This window comes from Acartia tonsa, chromosome 5 (genome assembly GCF_053477335.1).
Source record: "Acartia tonsa isolate MP-2025a chromosome 5, ASM5347733v1, whole genome shotgun sequence".
NCBI lineage: Eukaryota > Metazoa > Arthropoda > Copepoda > Calanoida > Acartiidae > Acartia > Acartia tonsa.
In genome coordinates, this window is record NC_137264.1 from 48,926,774 (window position 1) to 48,947,168 (window position 20,395).

At 31.2% G+C, this 20,395-nt stretch overlaps 3 protein-coding genes across 3 annotated transcripts in view; 1 reads left to right on the forward strand and 2 right to left on the reverse strand.

Moving 5' to 3' along the window:
* The window catches only part of LOC145319712 (FMRFamide receptor-like), a 46,903-nt gene extending 31,885 nt beyond the window's left edge, over positions 1-15,018 (forward strand). The window contains exons 13-16 of the mRNA XM_080162020.1: positions 879-926; positions 1,981-2,043; positions 2,743-2,788; positions 13,846-15,018. Of these exons, the coding sequence (XP_080018146.1) occupies positions 879-926; positions 1,981-2,043; positions 2,743-2,788; positions 13,846-13,995 (307 nt within the window). The 3' untranslated portion in view covers positions 13,996-15,018. The remainder of the gene's footprint in view (positions 1-878; positions 927-1,980; positions 2,044-2,742; positions 2,789-13,845) is intronic.
* LOC145319720 (cyclic pyranopterin monophosphate synthase-like) lies at positions 3,273-3,947 on the reverse strand. Its single transcript, XM_080162029.1, has one exon. The coding sequence runs from the start codon at positions 3,945-3,947 to the stop codon at positions 3,399-3,401; it is 549 nt and encodes a 182-aa protein (XP_080018155.1). The 3' UTR covers positions 3,273-3,398.
* On the reverse strand, positions 3,273-11,537 carry LOC145319715 (molybdenum cofactor biosynthesis protein 1-like). Its single transcript, XM_080162023.1, has 5 exons — positions 11,117-11,537; positions 10,040-10,069; positions 5,711-5,830; positions 5,213-5,265; positions 3,273-4,786 (listed from the first exon to the last, which is right to left on the reverse strand). Exons 1-5 carry the CDS (start codon positions 11,344-11,346, stop codon positions 4,044-4,046), a joined length of 1,176 nt encoding a protein of 391 aa, XP_080018149.1. The 5' UTR covers positions 11,347-11,537; the 3' UTR covers positions 3,273-4,043.
* Positions 15,019-20,395: the final 5,377 nt, after the last annotated feature.

Genomic DNA, 20,395 nt, shown 5'->3' on the forward strand with positions numbered 1-20,395 from the left:
CCTTCCCTGAACCTCTAAGAAGCTTCACTGTAAAGCTGAACCATATCGGCCCAACTGTTGGCGAAATCCTAAACTAAAGACTGACACACAGAAAGACATCCTGCTACATTAACATAAGAATTATCCTTTTCAATTTCAATACTTTTTTTGTAATGGCCTTACTGTACAACACTCTAATTTTCATAATAATACTGTTAGTTAGTTCCTTGTATGTACATGATTGTTCTCGTTTAAGTAATTTTAACACATTACACACTTTTACATAAGGTACTGCAAATAGCTTGAAAAGTGTGTAGGCAACATCAAAGTTGCATATCACTATAGTTAATATTCAGACATACACTTAAACTTTTCTTTGAACCTAGTAATAGTGTCTAACTTTTTATCTTTGTGACGTAACAAAAATCGAAGGATGAGAGGGGAGGTGGGAAAGGAACCCCCTAAAAAAGAGATGGATTTTTGTTACGTCACAAAGATAAAAAGTTAGACACTATTACTAGGTTCCTTTTCTTTTATTAAATTATATAATGTGCTCTTTATTGTTGTGCATAATTTGATGGAATTTTATTTTCTACATGGTTTTTAAATGGATTTTGTATCTTTATACTTTTATAAGCTTACTCTATTAAACTATGAAATAGTTTGAACTTAAAATTAAATTTTACTGGATATGAAATGAAATGACAATATTTCTAAAATGGTTATTGGAGTACTAAACACTTAGATCTAATTTTTGTTTAGGTTAGATTAGGTAAGGTTTATGAGAGCCTGATAGGGTTAATTGTTTTGAAGTTTAAACTATTAGGTAGGGGGAGCTGTGGTTCGTTAAGCAAAAAAAGGGAATATGCCAGCTAATTATAATTAATTTATATTTTCAGATGTAACCAAGCCATGCTTTTCCCTGTTTGGTTTGACTGTCTGACAAGGTAAATTATAGAATAGTTATTCATCACATCGTATTATAAATAGCTTTCCGCGGATTTTAAAATGTACAATTATAAGATTAAAACCAATTTTGTTAGCTCCGAGAAGCCGAGGTACGGGCTAACAAAACTGGATTTAATATTATAATTGTACATATTCATATTTGTAGAAAACTGGATATAATACGATTCGATAAATGATTTTTAAGTATGGCTTAGAAACAGTTCTGATCCAGCGGATAATAATCGGTTTCGAAGCCAAGCTGGAACATTTTATCATCATGTTACAAGGACAATTGAATTCAAAAGTAGCAAAGATTTTGGCAGGGCTGTTGGCCAAAATCACATAAAGCCCTCCATTATTAAAAAAAAACTAAAATAAAAATAGGGGATCGAATTTAACCCACCTCACCCCAAGTACTTCAAGAGACTTATAGGGGCGTAGCCGCTAGTTTTAAATATAAAACTAACCTTTTAGAAACTATTTTCTTATTTTACAAATTTACTTTTACATTTTTTTTACATTTTATATAAAAAGTTATGAAACCTAAAACCTTCAACTCCTTTATTTTGCTATAAAATATGTCTGTCAAACTTTTTATTATTTTCAATAAATTTAAAACTTTAATAATTGCATTGAAAAAGTTAAGAGCAATAAATCACTAGTCTATTTAATTTTATACTAAATATTTGAAATTTAAGGTTGCGTGATTATTTTTTATGAGCTTTATTTGTATTTAAAAAAAATATTTTAAATTAACAGAATGTCTTTTCTGTCTTTTTTTTCTTTGATGCAAAGGATCTCATTTACTGCGTGACCGCTAAGGTTCTCCTCTACAGTGAAGCTTCATATAGGTCCAAGGAATGTATATGACTAATTTTTGTATTAAATCTTTTATATTAAAAGAGAAAGTGAGGCGTCAACTTCCCCCTCTCCTTTTTAAAGTGTCCCTATAATAGTCCTCTTGTTACGAGGATTACGAGATATTAACAATAGTTTAGTAATAGTCACCCCTTATCTTAGAATCCAATTATTCTAATTTATATTTTTTTTCAGTGGAAATCATTTACTTCTTGTGATCAATTCATCTATCAATATATTCGTCTTTCTACAAGTGAGGTATGTATTTTCTCGTATTCATTCGAATCCGGTGGATAGGAACCGGTTCTAATCCATACGAAAAAACTATGTCTAGCATCGTAATATATCCAGCTTTCTACGAATATAAAAATGTACAATCATAAGATAAAAACTAGTTTTTTTAGCCCCGAGGTGCCGAAAGCTGTTTATAATACGATGCGAGAAATAACTATTATTTTCTTTATTGTTACTATATGATACTACACTGTTTTGCTTATTAAATATGTTTTAATTGTGTTATTGCTAAGCTACTTTTGGTAATACCAAATAAAAAATAAGTAGTAAGCATTTTTTTTGTCTGTACCGAAGGATCTCGCTAATCGCTGAACCGAAATGGTTCTCCTTTACAGAGTATCTTCTTATAGACCCAAGGAAGGTTTTTAACTATTTTGGGAAAGGGTGTGTCCACCATCCCAAGAGAAATCACACCTAGAAAAATTCCTTCCCCCCCCCCAAAAAAAAAAAATTAATGGTAGACTTCCCTTGAGGCCTCTAGGGGCGAAGCCGCTAGTTTAGGATAAAGTAATTCTCTTTTGAGAGAAAAGTGTCTATTAATATTAAACTTTGAAAAGTTACAAAATACAAGCTTTAACTTAATTTTATTTCTTTTTCCCATAGATATGTGAAACTTTCAAGCTTTCCTACCAAAACTTCTTAATATAATAAATTTAATTTCAGTTCTGGGTTCAGAGATATTTTCTTCCACGAATTAAACAAAATTAAGGTACAAAACTATTTTATAAAAGCCGCGCACCTACACTTAAGATTGTCTATACGCAAGTCTAGCCTCCTACCGTACGTCTAAGAACTAATAAAGATGAAAAAAACTTTGTCCAATGTCAGAATTTAAAGTCATTTTAACAGTATCTTAAATGGTCATGAAACTATATTTAGCGTTTTTTGTAATATTAAAAAAAAAACTTTGGAAACTATAATTCTCAAATAAAAGATGTTTATTGCTGGTCTACTTATACAACATGATTAATAGTATACTTAATCTCTTAGAATGATTCTAATTTTGTTTCATAAATATTCTTAAAACTGAAAATTCAGCATTATACAAAACTCTTAAACTGCAAAATAGATTAAACAGAAACATTTTGATGAAATAAGCTAAAAATAAAACAATGTACGTCTAACACAAATTTGAAAAATATATTAGGTATCTTTAAACTGAAAAAAGCTACATTTTTTGGATGAAAACTAAATTCGATTAAACAGGATTTATTTTATAAAAATAACGTAGACTGTGTTTTAAAATAATTTTTGTACAAAAATACAAGTTTTACATATATGAAAATATACAGTTTCATATTTACAAAATCATAATTATGCTACTCATCACATTTTATAGCCTTAAAATCAGACTTTCCGCCAGTCTTTTTAACCAGGTGTATGTCTTTTATAAGCATTGACTTACTAGCAGCCTTACACATGTCATAAATGGTGAGTAACGTGACTGAAACTCCAGTCAGCGCCTCCATTTCAACTCCAGTTTTGCCTGTACATCTGGCTGTACACGTTACAACTGCACTAAATTCCCCTGGATCCAATTTTATTTCTACATTTACACTGGTAATGTTAAGGCCGTGACATAGGGGAATTATGTCTGGGGTCTTTTTGGCCGCCATTATTCCTGCAATTTTTGACACAGTAATGACGTCACCTTTAGCTATACTGTTGTTTCTGACAAGGTTGAACACAGTAGGACCAAGAATTATTCGTCCCTCTGCCACTGCTTCTCTAATTGTGCTTGTTTTGGCTGCTACATCAACCATTTTAGCTTTCCCCTCAGCATCAACATGAGTAAGAGTGTTATCAACTACATTCTCATTAAATTCTTCAGGTATGGTGGTTGTTTTATTTGTGGTTTCTAAATGCATTGCATGATCATTATTTGTTGACTTTGAAGAAAATAATCTTACAGAAGAATAGGAGGAAGAGTTAGTTAAAAATCCTCCTTTCAATCCACCGGCTAGTCATCCTCCTATCAAAATCATTGGTCGATTCTTCATGTCCTTCAAACTGGTCATGCCAGCATGTTGAGGCTTCTTCCTTTTTACAGCTGCACCGATAAGCTCAACTAGGTCATCATTGGAAGATCCTGATCTGATAGCATCTCTAAGAGATACCTCTGAGTTTCCAAAGAGACAAACTTTGAGGTTACCATCAGCTGTCATTCTCAGCCTGTTGCAGGTACCACAAAAATGATCAGTCATAGAGGTGATAAATCCAAATTTACCAGCATGGCCAGGTACTTGGTAACCTTTGGATGTGTCATTAGGTGTGTCTTCAATTTTGAGAATGTCTGGAAATCTTGTTCTGATGATATCAAGCATGCTTTGATAGCTTACCATCTTTTTGGTATTCCATTTATTGCCATCAAAGGGCATATACTCTATAAATCTGATATCAATTGCCTTGTGCTTTGTAAGCTCAACAAAATCAACTATTTCATCATCATTCAATCCTTTCATGACAACACAATTGATCTTAAGTGGATTGAAGCCAGCCTCAGCTGATTTATCAATAGCTTCCATTACCCTGGAATGTGTATTTTTGGGCCTGCGACTGATAAACTCAAATTTTTGGGGAACCAGAGTGTCAAGGGAAATATTGATAGCATCAAGACCTGCTGTTTTTAAATCTTGAAGCTTTCTGGCAAGAACTACTCCATTAGTAGTCATTCCTACTGTCTCAAGGCCTGGTAACTTCTTTAACTCCTGCAGAATATATTTCATTATATTTAGTCAAGAAAACAAATTAGTTGAAAAGAGAACAGTAAATGTTTATACTGTAATAGTTTAGAAAGATTGTTATAAAATATGTGTCTGCAATAGATCAAGTTACAGTAAAGTCTATTGAACAAATAATTGATAGTCTTTATTTAATTAATTTATTTGACAATTGGACAAACTTTAGTTAAAGAGTAGTAGCTTCTAAAATTAATCAAAATTTGTTGATGAATTTTCAAAAGTGCTGACATAAATACTAATAAAAATTTAAATCAATTTAAATTCATTCAAACAAATTTTAAGAATGTTTATGAATGTGAATTTATAAAGTTTTGATCCCAAAAGTGAATGAATTCAAAATAAGTTTGAAAAAAAACAGATTAACTATTAAAACGAGCAAAATAATGAAAGTCCCTGAATGATTTGGACAACATCCTGTCTGACCAAAGGTTCACCACCAGTCAATCTAAATAAAAAGTAAATCAAGTATAAAAAAAAGTATTTTGCTGTTGTAGTTGTTATAGTAGTGTTTATTGACATACCAACAAATTAAAAAATAAAAGTTCTTAAAATTATTATTGTTGCGCTACTTATGTACAAGATTTTTTAATTTGTAAACAATGAATCTGATGTAACAATAAGTGAATTTATTATATTTTCTTTAAACATTTACTCTGAAAAGAGACTGCATTAATTTGCTTTTGTATGAGTAAAAGAACTAGGGTATCTACTTCTTGAAATGTTTTCTCTCAAAACATAAGCTATAAACTTACAAAAGTGGCCAAGTACAGCAATAGGAAAAAGATATTTGAATAGAAAAAAATCAACCTTTCCCACTTTGGGTCAAACAGATTTACCAATTATCATTGAAAATATTTAAAGAAACTCAATGCTTAAAATATCACAGATACCTGATTTTTTTGACCCCCTGTTGCACAAAAATTCCAGCAATTTTCAATATTTCTTCTGTACTCAAAAGATTTGACTTCTGGGTGAGGGGTACACCCTCCTCTGGCATGCAGTACGTACATCTGCAAAATATTTGTATTTGATAACAGTGTTTTTGCTTTATCATTCCATAAAACCCCAGAAAGATTTGAATTAAGCAAAATAATAAGAGTTGCATTATCTCATTCCCCTTATTCTTATTCACAGCAACATTTGTGTGAAATCTTTTATCTTCCTACAATAAACTTATAATTTTCTTTTTTGAAGGTTGGTCATTTTTTCTTTAGAGGGTGTTGGTACCCTCCCTCAAAATAGTTATAAACCTTCCAAGGCCCTAAAAGAGCTACATTGTAAAGGAGAACCATGTCGGTTCAGCAGTTAGCGAGATTCAACGGTACAGACTCAGACACATAGTATTACTTTATTATAAGGATAAAATGCTAATTTTGATAAATGTTGTTCGTTTATTATGTTTATAAGATCATATCATTCTATCAAATCCGCCTAATCTATAAAGATAATCCAAAATTTTCATGTATAGCAAGAGTTGTTTACATCAAAAAGAGAGAAAGCTCTATATTTGGTGCAGCTTATTTTTATAATGTCTGAACTCATATGAACTAAAATATTATCAATACAAAATATATATGAGTATTTTGTTTCTGTAATAGAATATCGCTAACCCCATGACCAATATGGTTCACCTTTACATTTATAGGCCCAGGAAAGGTTTTTCAGTATTTTGGGGGAGAGTACCCTCCCAAGAGAAATCGCTCCTGAAAAATATTAACTCCCCCGAAAAAAATTCTTTTCATATTAAAATTTAAAGTTGATGGTAGATTAGCCCCACGCCTCATCCTACTTTTCTGAAAGCTGATATTTTATTGTTATGTACGTATTATTTACAATTTTTGTAAGTGATAAAGTTAATGAGTAGCTACAGCTGCTACACAGCTGAAACTTGTGATAACATGTACTTATAAGATGTTTACAAGTTTGATATTAATCAGTTGTATTCTGAAAAATCGTTTCTTTTTTCATTTCTTTTCCATTTAAACTATAACATTTTCTTATTCATCAACAAATTAACCAATCTTAGAGACTGGTAAAGATTAGAATGAATTAGCTAATTTGAAATATATATATATATATATATATATTTTATCTTTCTACTTTCATATTTATCAAATTAGGGTAATAAATAATATTAAATTATAGAGCATGTTAGAACATGTGATTTTGATATTAATTAATATTAATTTGATTCATAAATACCACATCTAAGATGTACAGTGGGAGGTTTCAGAGTACAATTTTATCTAATAATTTGTCAACTTCATGAAAAGTTTGACAAAATTCAAATAATAATACCAAAATTCAAAATATATTTAAAAGGTAAACTTATTTTAAGTCACTTTTATATTAATTTTATTTCTTGTATTCATTGGAAACCGATTAATATCCGGTTCTCATCCAGACGAAAAAATTATGTCTAGCATCGTAATATATCCAGTTTTCTACGAATATAGAATTGTACAATCATAAGATTAAAACCAGTTTTTTTTAGCCTGTGCCTCCGGCACCTCGGGGCTAAAAAAACTAGTTTTAATCTTATAATTGTACATTCTATATCCGCGGAAAGCCGTTTATAATACGATACGAGAAATAACTATTCTTGTATTTATTGGAAACCGATTAATATCCGGTTCTCATCCATACGAAAATATTATGTCTAACATCGTAATATATCCAGTTTTCTACGAATATAAAAATGTACAATTATAAGATTAAAACCAGTCTTTTTAGCTCGTGCCTTCGGCATCTCGGGGCTTAAAAAATTTTATATCCGCGGAAAACTGTTTATAATACGATGCGAGGTATAACTATTCTAATATTCATATTTAAGCATGAGATAATATAATTAGATCATTTTTCCTTTAAATCTTCATAACAAATCACAACAACAGTTGTAAGAATAAAAACAATATTTATATTTAATCCTCAGTAATTTAGTTTTTAAAGTACAAGCGTTTTTTTATATGAAATAAATGCTTTGTTTAGGTCAAAACTTTAATTTTAAAATCATCTTACAATAGACTTGCAATTAAAAAACTCATCTTTTATTTAAATGCTGATAAAAGTTTATCTTTTATGACATTAATGATTTTTTATGTGTAAAAGCATATCTTTAAACATAATTTCAAGGTTCAATGTAAAGGGTCATTGAATACAAAACTGTGTACTGTTTTTTTTTTCTTCTGGCCCATGTGAGACACTCAAATTATAAACTTTTTTGTTTTCTCCATCGGGAATACAGGGGGTAGGATAATGGAGAAGCTCTTTATAATGCTTATACAAAAATGACGTCATACAATACAAATGACCAATTATAGGCCATTACAAAGACTGAATTACCAATGGCAGGCCAGCATAACGTCATTTTTTATTGGTACTATAATAAAAAGATTCGATAATTAATGGAGATTAAATAGACTTTGCCCCATCTTGTCTGTTATTGCTGCTTATTGTTGGGAAGAAAGGGGTGTAGATTAATTTGAAATCTATCCCTTATAAATATGTAGAAACTATAAGGTAAGTTCTGAAATTGACAAATTCAATTATAAACTTGAATTAACTTTACTGAAATACATAAAAATATATTTTCTTTAAACTTGAGTAGTTCGTCCTTATTTTTAGTAGCGAAGCTACTCTATAATTAACAATGTCCGTCCGTCCGTCCGTCTGTCCGTCTGTCCGTCCGTCCGTCCGTCTGTCCGTCCGTCCGTAATTAATGAATTGGGGGAAACGTGATTTTCTCGGCTCCTATAAAAGATAGAGAGCTGAAATTTTTTGACAACATTCCCATCATTAAGGACCACAATTAACTATAAAACATCAATGGCGGTCGGACTGCTTTTTAGCAGGTTTTAGGCTATTTTTTATATTTTCCAAATTTTCCCCATATCTTTGGTGTTTATGGTCCGATTTTCAAAATTTTTTCAGTTAAAGATATCAAAATTAAATTTTCCGTCATTTGAAGAAAACAACAATGACGGTCAGACTGCCTTTTTGCAGGTTTTTGGCTATTTTTATATTTTTCACATTTTTCCCCATATCTTTGGTGTTTATGGTCTGATTTTCGAAATTTTTTCAGTTAAAGATATCAAAATTAAATTTCCTGTCGTTTGAAGAAAACAACAATGACTGTCAGACTGCCTTTTTGCAGGTTTTTGGCTATTTTTGTATTTATCACATTTTTACCCATATCTTTGGTGTTTATAGTCCAATTTTCAAAAAAATTTCAGTTAAAGATATTAACATTAAATTTTTGGTGTTTTAAGAAAAGAAACAATGGCGGCCAAACTGCCTTTTAGCAGGTTTTTGGCTATTTTTATATGTTTGACATATTTCCCCATATCTTTGGTATTTTTGGTCCACAATTTTAAAACTTTTTTGCATTAACAGTTTCAAATTTTTTCCCCCTATTGTTATGTGCATCTAGTATGTAATTTACTTTAACCGTCTTCATCATATAAAATAAAACAAGGTTTCGTGTTTATTTTCTCCAATAAATCTATTCTTGATTTTAATAAATACACTTTAAATCTACTTCTACGTATTCCCATCCACAATTTTTTGTGCTTCGCTACTTATGGATGTTGTCATCCTTGTTTTTTATTAAAATGATAAAATTTAAGCCATCTTTATCATGTTTCGTAATCTAATTTGCCAAAAAAAAGATTATTTTCTAAACCACAAATTTAAAAAAAAATGTAATGAAAAAGCAATTATATCTTGTTAATTATAAATTTTTTATCTAATTGAAATCCTTGGGTATCCTTTTACAAAATAAAAAGAAAAAGATTTTTCTGTAAAAGTTTGTTATATTTTCTACTTTTATGTTATTAATAACTGGCGGCTTCGCCCCTAGCCTCTAGGGGCTTTGCCTCTAGAGGTTTGATCAAACCAAGTTTTCGTAATTTAGATTTTAAAAAATAAATCTAAAAAAAATTTTCTTTGGGGGGGGGGGAGGAATTTTTTTTCATCGGGGGGGGGGGAAGTAGTCGACCCCACTATTTTAATTTTAGTTTTAAGAAGAAATTTTTTTTTGGAGGGGGGGTTGGGGGTGTCCCACCCCCCAAGAAAATAGTTATAAACCTTCCCGGGACCTATGAGAAGCTACCCTGTAAAGGAGAACCCGATCGGTTCAGCGGTTAGCGAGATCATTCGCTACAAACAAACAGACACACAGACATCGTTCTACTTTGTATTATAGATAAATGATTTCTTACCTCAGATTGCAACGTTCTGTCAGAGATATTCTGCAAATTTTGGTTAGTTGAAATTAAAAATAAAATAGCACGGCTCGGCAGCAGTCTGTTTTTGTTGTAAAAAAAGGAATTCGAACTGCATTTTTTGGCTTAGAATAGTTATTTCTCGCAGCGTATTATAAACAGCTTTCCGCGGATATAGAATGTACAATTATAAGATTAAAATCAGTTTTTTTAGACCCGAGGTGCCGAAGGCTCGGTCTAAAAAAACTGGCTTTAATCTTATGATTGTACATTTTTATATTCGTAGAAAGCTGGATATAATACGATGCTAGACATAGTTTTTTCGTATGGATGAAAACCGGTTCATATCCACCGCATTCGAATGAATACGAGAAATATCGTTATTTACCTGAAAGTGTATAGCCAGCACTGAACCCCACCCCCCCTGATTTTAGAATTTAAATAACGGGGTTAGTTTTTTTCCTATCCCTAAAACTTTCGGGGTCCATATCCCTACGGGGCCTTAACCTGCAGTGCCTTGCTTAGCTTCTCAATATAACCTAACCTAACCTGACCTATCCAAAAAAAATGAAAAAAAATTTATTGTGATCTATATCCAATAATGGGCTTCATTGCTAGACTAGGCACTTTAAAGTAAACCAACCGATAGTTAAATAAATGGCATAATTAATTTTTGCACCGAGGTCGTATTTTTAAAAAGCGAAGCTTCTCTTTAATTAGGATCGGTCCATAACGTCCTAACGGTTAGCTTTTTTGTTATTTTAGACATTTTAGAACTGATTACGGTTGCAGCTGCTGAGCCCTGAATTTAAGTTTGAGTAATATTTTGGATATGAATTTGTGATGAATTTGAATTATCTAATAATTCTGAATTTACATGAAATTGGAATATAAAGTTATAAAATCTACTGGGAAAAAAATGTATAAAAAAAAATAAAATATGCATTTGCATGTAGATTCGTAGATTGAACATTCGATGAAAAAAGTTTAACTATTTTGAAATAACGAGTTTAAAGAAGATATATGTATAATGTATATATATTGTCAAAAATTTTTAATTTTTCAACTAAGTTCCTCAAATAATCGTGCTGTCTTCCAAGTTTGTCAGTAAGAAAATAAGAAAATGGCAGTATATTCTTTTTATCCAGCTGGCTGCGTAGCTTTGAACTCAAACCTTCTTGTTGTCCTTGTTGAATTTTAGGGCTATGAACTTCTTGAATAGGTTGTGCGGCGGTACGTACATATTCACCTTTAATAACATTGTTCTTTAACAAAGTTTGTCCGAGTTTCACGGATTTTTTCATTTTCTAAATTGCGGATTTTTGTACAATGTTTTTTTTATTTCAAAGCAGACACAAATGTCAATGAAATTTTGAAGAAAAGAAAGCTTGTAAATTGACTTTCTTTCTTTTATTATCACGCAATTTTAAGACATAAAATCATATGATTTGATGAAGTTTTAATGTGAAGAGTACAAAATCAACTAATCATTATTGTTAAACAGCTTGTTTTCTCAATGCTGTGTTGTTAAATTTCATGATAAATTGTTTAAAAAATATGTTTTTACCTAGCAGCTAATATTGAGAACAATTATGTTCACAAGTAGCACAGCAATATTCGAAACAAAAAAAGAATCATAAAGTGTTAAACAATAAGATAATTTATTACCTATGTATTCTCAAAGAGCCATTTAAGTAATTTTGCTAACTTAAAATTAGTTTTATGTTGCTTGGTAAAAACACTCAATCAAATGTTCTCTTAGAATAATGCACATCATCTATATTTCTTAAAGACTTAAATTTTATTTAATCGCAGAAGAACTGCAGTTAAAAATTGGCTTTATCTTACTGTTAATATAGACATGTAAGGCCTTTCAGAGCAAATTCTTATCTCTTGCCAATAGATTTATTATTCTAGATGGGCTGTCAGACACAATAATCGTACATTTGGAAAGAAATTTCTAGCGGACTAAAATTTTTCTTTATAGTATGTAGTGATGAAATAAAAAAAATACCAAAAACAGTACATATTCTAACCTATATTGTAGCAGGATTATTCCTACACTGTGTTCGTTTAGGTCCAATTTGCTGATTAAGAATCTAGATCTACTATATTTATTATCTAATCTTTTAATTTGTCTGAATATGTTTTTCTCGTATTCATTCGAATCCGGTGGATAGGAACCGGTTCTCATCCATACGAAAAAACTATGTCTAGCATCGTATTATATCCAGCTTTCTACGAATATAAAAATGTACAATCATGAGATTAAAACCAGTTTTTTTAGCCCGTGCCTTCGGCACCTCGGGGCTAAAAAACTGGTTTTAATCTTATAATTGTACATTCTATATCCGCGGAAAGCTGTTTATAATACGATGAAAGAAATAACTATTATCTATCTATCCTTATCTCTAACATAACCCTGTCAGTCTTAAGTGCTGTTATTATATATCAACACTAGCGGCTACGCCCCCCTAGAAGCCTCTAGGGGCACTTAAGGTAGGAGGGGAAAACTCGACCTCATCTAATTTTAAATTTGAGTTTTAAAAGAGTCAAAAAATATTATTTTGAGGGGAGGGGGTCAAGACACCCACCTCAAAAATAGTTTAAAACCTTACCAGGACCTAAAAGAAGCTTCACTGTAAAGGAGAACAATATCGGTTCAGCGGTTACTGAGATCTTAAGCTTCAGACGGACAGACAAACATCGTTCTACTTTATATAATAGGATAATGACATATAGTATAATTTATTATGTCGACGCAAATTAGCTTTTAAAACAAAAATACTATCTCAGCCATGAATTTTTTTGAGTCGCCATAAAAGTTTGTCAACGTAATGAAATGTTACCCTTTCGTGAATTTTCGCTTTTTGATTTCACATCTAAATTTTAAAGTTTATATCTAGAAATGTCACAACCTATTATGTCATTAGCAAATATTTCTTGGAAAATTTTAATAGTTATTTCTCGTATCGTATTATAAACCGCTTTCCGCGGATATAGAATGGACAATTATAAGATTAAAACTAGTTTTTTAGCCCCGAGTTGCCGAAGGCACGGGCTAAAAAACCTAGTTTTAATCTTATGATTGTACATTTCTATATTCGTAGAAAACTGGATATAATACGATGCTAGACATAGTTTTTTCGTATGGATGAGAACCGGTTCCTATCCACCGGATTCGAATGAATACGAGAAAATTAAATTATAATATTATCTGTATATAAGTCTGTTTGAACTTTGAAAACATGTGCATAAATGTATACACGTTTTTAAGCATAATTTCTTATATAAACAATGATTAAAATTGATGATTGATTATTTAATCATAAAATCAAATTAATGACATAGGTTAAGTGATTTTTAAAACAAAAATAAATCAATTAAAATTGTTTTCATAAAATGTAAAAATGGCAGCAATGTTAAGCTAATAACTTTATGTAGAACTAGCGGCTACGCCCCCTAGGAGCCTCTAGGGGCACTTAAGGTAGGAGGTGGAAAAGTCGACCTCATCCCATTTTAAATTTGAGTTTCAAAAGAGTAAAAAAAATATTTTTTTGGAGGGCGAGGGGGGTTAAGACACCCTCCCCAAAAATAGTTTAAAACCTTCCCAGGACCTATAAGAAGCTTCACTATAAAGGAGAACAAAATCGGTTCAGTGGTTAAAGAGATCCTTCGGGACAGACAAAAAAACGCTTACTACTTTATATAATAGGATGGGCAGATTTTTTTTCTTTACCACCTATGTAATTGTATATGACTATCCTTATTTTTTGTTAATAATTAAGCTTACTTTTTTTCAGAGGTTGGTGGTGTGCTTCCTGTGTATGAGCCCCCCAGAGCCCTCCTCTGACAACACGACCCTGGAGGGGGAGGAGCTGACCCCCGCGGCGGACGGAGGCCTGTCAAATCTGATAAATACTGGCAGCAATGTCGCGGAAACAGCTTTTTAAAATGGATGATCACAAAAAGACTACAAAATATAGTCCAATTGACTTTGCCCTGTTATGTCGATTTTTGGCATTTAAATGGTTATAATTGACACATAATTTAAATGTTTTAATTCAAATTGTTGTCAATTGTTTAAACATTTAGCATTTCTTCTAGTGACGATATTTTTACAAAATGATCTCAAAAGTAAAAAAACTGTTCAAAAATGAAAGTTGAAATTTTAAAAATGTTAAATTGATTATCAAAAAGTTGAATATTTTTTATTATCGCATTGTATTATAGACAGCTCCCCGAGAATATTAAAATGAAGAATTATAACATAAAAAACAGTTTCTTCAGCCACGAGGTGCTGAAGGCCCGGGCTAACAAAACTGATATTAATTTTCTGACTTTTATTTTTATATTTGTAGAAAATTGTCTGTAATACGATACCATACAATAGTTTTCAGTATGGCTGAAAACCAGTCATAATCCAGCTGATATTAATCGATTGCGAAGCCATACTGATAATAGAATTATAATTTTGCTTCAACGTGATTTATTAAAAACATGTATTATGTCTTTGATTTCATATGTATTCAAATAAATAACTAGTACAATTTAAATAACTAATTTAATACATGGATCAAAAAATTTTCTTTGTTAAACTAAAAACTATTAGTAATTAAATTTATAAATTTTTATAAAGCAAATTAAACCATAATTTACAATAGAAAATTAATAAATTTCAAGGACCAAACATCAAACAAACTAAATTACTTTCTCGTATTCATTCGAATCCGGTGGATAGGAACCGGTTCTCATCCATACGAAAAAACTATGTCTAGCATCGTATTATAAACGGCTTTATACGAATATAAAAATGTACAATCATAAGATTAAAACCAGTTTTTTAGCCGTTTTTTTAGCCGTATATCCGCGGAAAGCCGTTTATAATACGATGAAAGAAATAACTATTAACGTATAAAAAAAAACAAATTTATCAATAAATTTGTTTTTTCTATTTCAATAAAGTTTACTTAAAATATGATTTGTTTTTAATGCTAAGAAAAAAGCCTCTTTTGTATGTCTTATTAATGAAGTTTTTAAAAGAATGCAGTTTTATCACAAATAAAAGTATTATTATTTTAAAAATTTAAATCTTTTTATATTTATCAAAAACTCTGTGATTTTATTAACATATCAAAATTAAATCTTAGGTGAAATATTAAAATAGTTTTGCTTGCCATAGTTTAAACAATTTTTGACCATGTCATAACATCTTTCTTGACAAAATAATTTTACTAAAACCTCCGTTCACCCATTATAGCGCGCATTTTTCTAGCCATGTGCTCTTCGTGCATTGTTTGCCGTTACCATTTTTTATTGTCATAAAAATTTTAAATCTCTATCATTCATTTATCTGACATAATATAAAAAAGAGGGAGAGAGAGAGAGAGGAGTTGGACAACGCACTATAAATGAACCCCCCCCCCCCCCACTAAACTTGATAATCTATATAAAATTTATAAGATTACATTAGAATAGAACACAAAGCAATATTCTCTCAACTACCAAAGGAGGAATTTTATTCGTAACATTTTCAGGAAAGCTAAATTTACTGGCCATTGTCCCTCCCCGCACCCCTCAGAGAAAATACATAACTGTACCTTTGTAAACCATAAATGTGATAACTTTTGAGAAAAAAAATATATTCTAATTCATGTTAGTTTTGATATTGTACAAACAATTTGAAAATAAATGTTTTAAAAGAATGTTTCTTTAGTGTTTACTCCCTTGATCTTCAGTATTGAAGCTACTTTATAGCTTTAATCTGTAGTTGCTTTTTTTAGCTTTATGAAATTGAAATGTTTATGTCCCACTAAATTAGAAATCCGCAATCATTGGATATAAAATTATCAATATACGTGGATATTACGACAGGAGAATTTTTGTTGCAATTTAGGTTGCTAGTATAGTCCTCAGATATTGGCCAATACGTTCCTTTATAGACTAGGGGGGGGGGGGAGTTGGGTGTTTCGTTATTTTAGCCAGCTGAGAGAAACATTTATCAGAGTATTGAATAATCTCCCACAATATCAACTATTCGCAATCATTCATTCTGAGATAAGTGACGGAGGACCTCGATTTCAAGGGATCCTCTAGAGATTCCAAGAATAGCATCCCCATATAATGGGATGCTATTCTTATATCGCCCAATATTGGCTATTAGGTAATTTAACATACAATGGATCACCAACCCTTTATATGCAAGACCCTTGACTGTAAATCTTAAATTAGACAAGGATGACAACATCCATAAAGCGAAGCACTGAAACGGTAGGACAAACGGACATTAACACTTGTATAGTGTCAAAATGATGCTGTGAGTATTGGTGCAAAAAATATGACATAACCAGGGATAAGGGATAGGAAACCTGGCCATTAATTAGGTCCCGGCCTAGATTCTAAAGGGATATTGCAACTATTACAAATTCCTATCAAACTGGCGGACGCTCCCAAGTAGCTAACGCTCTAAACCAATAAGAATCTGCCTGTTTTTAACAACCAATCACCAATTGGCGGAAATTTTAGAAGCAGACAATTCTAGAAAAAATAATGATTTCGTCTGCTACTAAAACATAAATATAAATGGTGTTAGATCACATTAGCTTAATCATTAAATCTGCTTAGAGTTAAACATTATAAAAGGGCCATATAGAAAAAACAAAAATAACGGGATTATTTTTTGGAAAGAAGGTAGCTACGAATTTTCATTTGGTAGTTTATAAATTAGATGTTGTATTTTGAATTTTAAAAATTTAATATGAAATTGATACAACACCTTAACCCTAATATATGTACAATACAACACAGTACAAATCTATCACTACATAATAGTATCCAAAAAACTTGATAGAATGTTACCCAAGTGCATATTAATTTATTTATTTTGAATTTTAATTAGCAATGAAATTTTAAATAAAATTTTTACTCATTAATAAAAATGCAAATAATACAAACTAAAATCTGTCTGAGGGAAACACAACGATAGCTTTCTGACAGTTCAAATTACCAAAGTAAAAGATAAAAAAATTTTGGGAGAGAAAAAACTTCATTTTAACAAAAGCCATTAATATATAGGTTTATAAAAAGTTATGTTTTTTACTTTAAACTAGCTACCTGAATTTGATTCTATACTTTATCTACACACACACACACAGCTTTTTCATTAGCGTTTTATATGAACCACTGCGCCATCCCAAAACTGGTTTATTAGGCTAGAAATAGGCCTAGGCTTGAAATAGGCCTGAAATAATATTTTCCTACGTTTCCCATCCCTTATCCCTGGACGTAACAAAAAAAATTAGCCAATGAGAGGCCACTATAAATTTTACCATTGGTCAATAACGGCCTCTCATTGGCTAATTTTTTTTGTTACGTCATATTTTTTGCACCAATACTCACAGAATCTGTCAAAACTGAATAATCAGAATATAAATGTATAAGAGTCAAAGCAAAATTGTAAGTAAATTTGTTGAAAAACTGCTTGATACAGGATAATGTTTATGGACATACTTACATTTTTAGGTCTTGATTATAGAGTTGCTTCGCTTATTACATTATACTTTGTTGTCCCAGGAATCAGTATACCAAAAATCAGATCAATCGAATGATTAGATCACATAAAAATTTATAAAATGGACGTACGGACATTTTGGTAATGATTATAGAGTTGCTACCATGCAAAATTTGAAATCGATAGGATAATTCTAACATGACTAAATTAACGAAAAAAGCTATCCGTTACGGACGGACGTACGAACGTACGGACGGACCTCCCAATTATAGAAAAGCTTCGCTTTAAAAAGCTATAAGTTGCACCTGATTATGGGCTAACGCAATCAACCTACTCGCACTTAAAGTGACACGTGCAACACATAGCAGCAGTAGGGTTTTTTTAACGTATGACTCAGTGAGGTCCTGATTCGAACCCGACACCACATCCACGACAAAAAAGCAGACACGGTATCATTTACTGGTTTGACTGGTTTAGCCCCCCCCCCCCCTTTGGTTTATTACTCGATAACGGCTTTTAGTCCAATTATGACAAACTTCTAAAAGTCCTAGGATAACGTCCATTTAGTACCTGATAGTCTTTTCCGTAAGCTATCTAATTGTCTTGGTTTCATTTGAAAATATTAATATTTACCCCATTTTTTTTCTTCAAAGAATGGAAAAAATTACCGTATTACCCTACTTATCAAAGTATAAAACAAAACAAAAAAGGGTTTTTTCATAGTCTTATAATGCTGTAATTATATTTATCGCAAAATAGTTTGATACCAATGAATAATTTTATATGTTTTTTTTTACAAATACAGAATTATAAAAAATTAAATCGTTATCCAATTATTTTCTCAATTTAATTAAATTAGACAAAAATACAACAAAATAAAATTGTTTTCAATTTTAAGAGAAAAGGAAAATGTTGAATTTTAAGAATTAGATTTTATAATGAATTAACTTTTTTTCCTTTATTTCTTTTCAAACAATTTTGAATTCTTTTTCGTCCATCCATCTATCTGACTATTTTATAAAAACGCTTTATGAAATATGTAACTAACTCAAATTCTTTAAAAGACTTTCCTTTATATCTTATAATCTGTTTTTATATCTATCTACTAGCGGCTACGCCTACTAGAGGCCTCTAGGGACACTTGAGAAGGGGGGGGGAGGATTTGAATTCAATTATATTTTCTTATTTTAGACTCAAAAAAAAGTTAAAAAAAAAATTTGGATGGGAAGAATTTTTTTTAGAAAGAGGGGGGGAGGGTACCATCCCAGGAATAAGGTATAACCAAGAAGCAAAATAAATCTAAAATAATATTTGGGGGGCAAATGGAGAGGTCGTCAATTTTACGATGTGTTGCCCCCCAACGACAGCTGAAAAACACGTATAGGTTTCGTGATTTTCTTCCGAATTAATTTCGTTATTGGTATGAGCTGGTACCATCCCCTATTTCTAATTTTAGTTTAAAAAAGATAATAAAAAAAATTTGGGGGGTTAATTTTTTTAGGGGCGATTTCTCTTGGAAAGGTGGTGGTTCCCTTCCCCTAAAATACGTATCTTCACAAGACCTATGAGAAGCTACCTTGTAAAAGGAGAACGATATTGGTTCAGATAAACAATAAAACAATAAACATCCTGTTACTTTATTATGAGGAAAAACTGTCTATCTCTATCCTAATCCTTATATATTTCACACACACACTCTCTGATGAAAAGCAAACATAAATCAAATTTAAATTACATTTTAAAAGCTTTCTAATTAAATTTTCATAAATTTTTATTTTCACTTAGTACTTTTTCACAGAGATCTAAATGGATAAGATAATGGCCGATAATTTGATGTACATCCACAATGGTGATTCATAAAATTACCCCTACTGTATATTAAAATTAATGGTTACAATGTTTTAACACTAAACTCAATGAACCAACCAATAAAATTCAATTTAAGTACCCAAAGTTGTAAAGGCAACGAATAAGAAAACGTTATTATAAAACTTTGGGGACTAGTGTAATAAACAGCCCAATGTCCTCTGCCTCTCCCTGACTCTTTCAACTTATTAAAATCAAATTGACAGGAAAGACAAGCAAACATTCTAAAGAACATTAATACTTTTGTTTGGGGGGAGGGGGGCGGGCGGTAAAATTGATATGTAGACTCAAAAACCGTATACATAATTTTTAACATTCAGCCAGACCAAGAAAAAGTCTCGCTTTCATAAATCTGACTTTTTCAGAAGTTGTATAATTTACCGTTTAAATTGGGAATTTATTTGAGAATTTAGAAAAAAAATTTATACGATTTCTCATTGCCTTTGTGAAAAAATATGTTTATAATTTTAATCGATAAGTAGCCAAGCACTCTAAAATTCGTGGATTGAAAAAAGTAAAAAGTGAATTATAGAGCAAAACCAAAACATCGGATTATGATGGTTAATCACGAAACCTTTTAAAAAAATATATGTCTTTTATTGCATGAATGACTATTAGAATTAAACAATAGATGGGAAAGGGGTTAAATAACTGTAAGTCCCCACCTCATGGACCCTGTGCCGACTCTCAAATGGGTCTTTAAATATCAGCCAATTGAGTCGGAAATAATAACACAACCAAGTCGCTACAAAAAAGCAGAAAGCAATTTGCTAGTATACGAAAAAGGTCTCCAGGTAGTTGTTTGGGTTTTACATCTATCAATAATACAAAGTAAAATGATGTCCGTCCGTCCGTCCGTCCGTCCCTTAAGATCTCGGTGGTGGATGAATAACATCCTCATAAAATTGAAATTAGACAGGCTTGAATCAAGATTCTCACCTCCATACAAAAAAAATGTGCACGCCACTGCTTCACCA

Bases quoted from the DNA above. Each gene is read 5' to 3' on its own strand.
- LOC145319720 (XM_080162029.1), bottom strand. From the start codon at position 3,947: ATGCATTTAGAAACCACAAATAAAACAACCACCATACCTGAAGAATTT.
- LOC145319715 (XM_080162023.1), bottom strand. From the start codon at position 11,346: ATGAAAAAATCCGTGAAACTCGGACAAACTTTGTTAAAGAACAATGTT. The intron at 10,070-11,116 runs GAACTTAGTTGA...CAAAATTTGCAG, and splicing joins AGACAGCACGATTATTTGAG to AATATCTCTGACAGAACGTT. The intron at 5,266-5,710 runs GTATCTGTGATA...CTTTTTATTTAG, and splicing joins CAGGGGGTCAAAAAAATCAG to ATTGACTGGTGGTGAACCTT.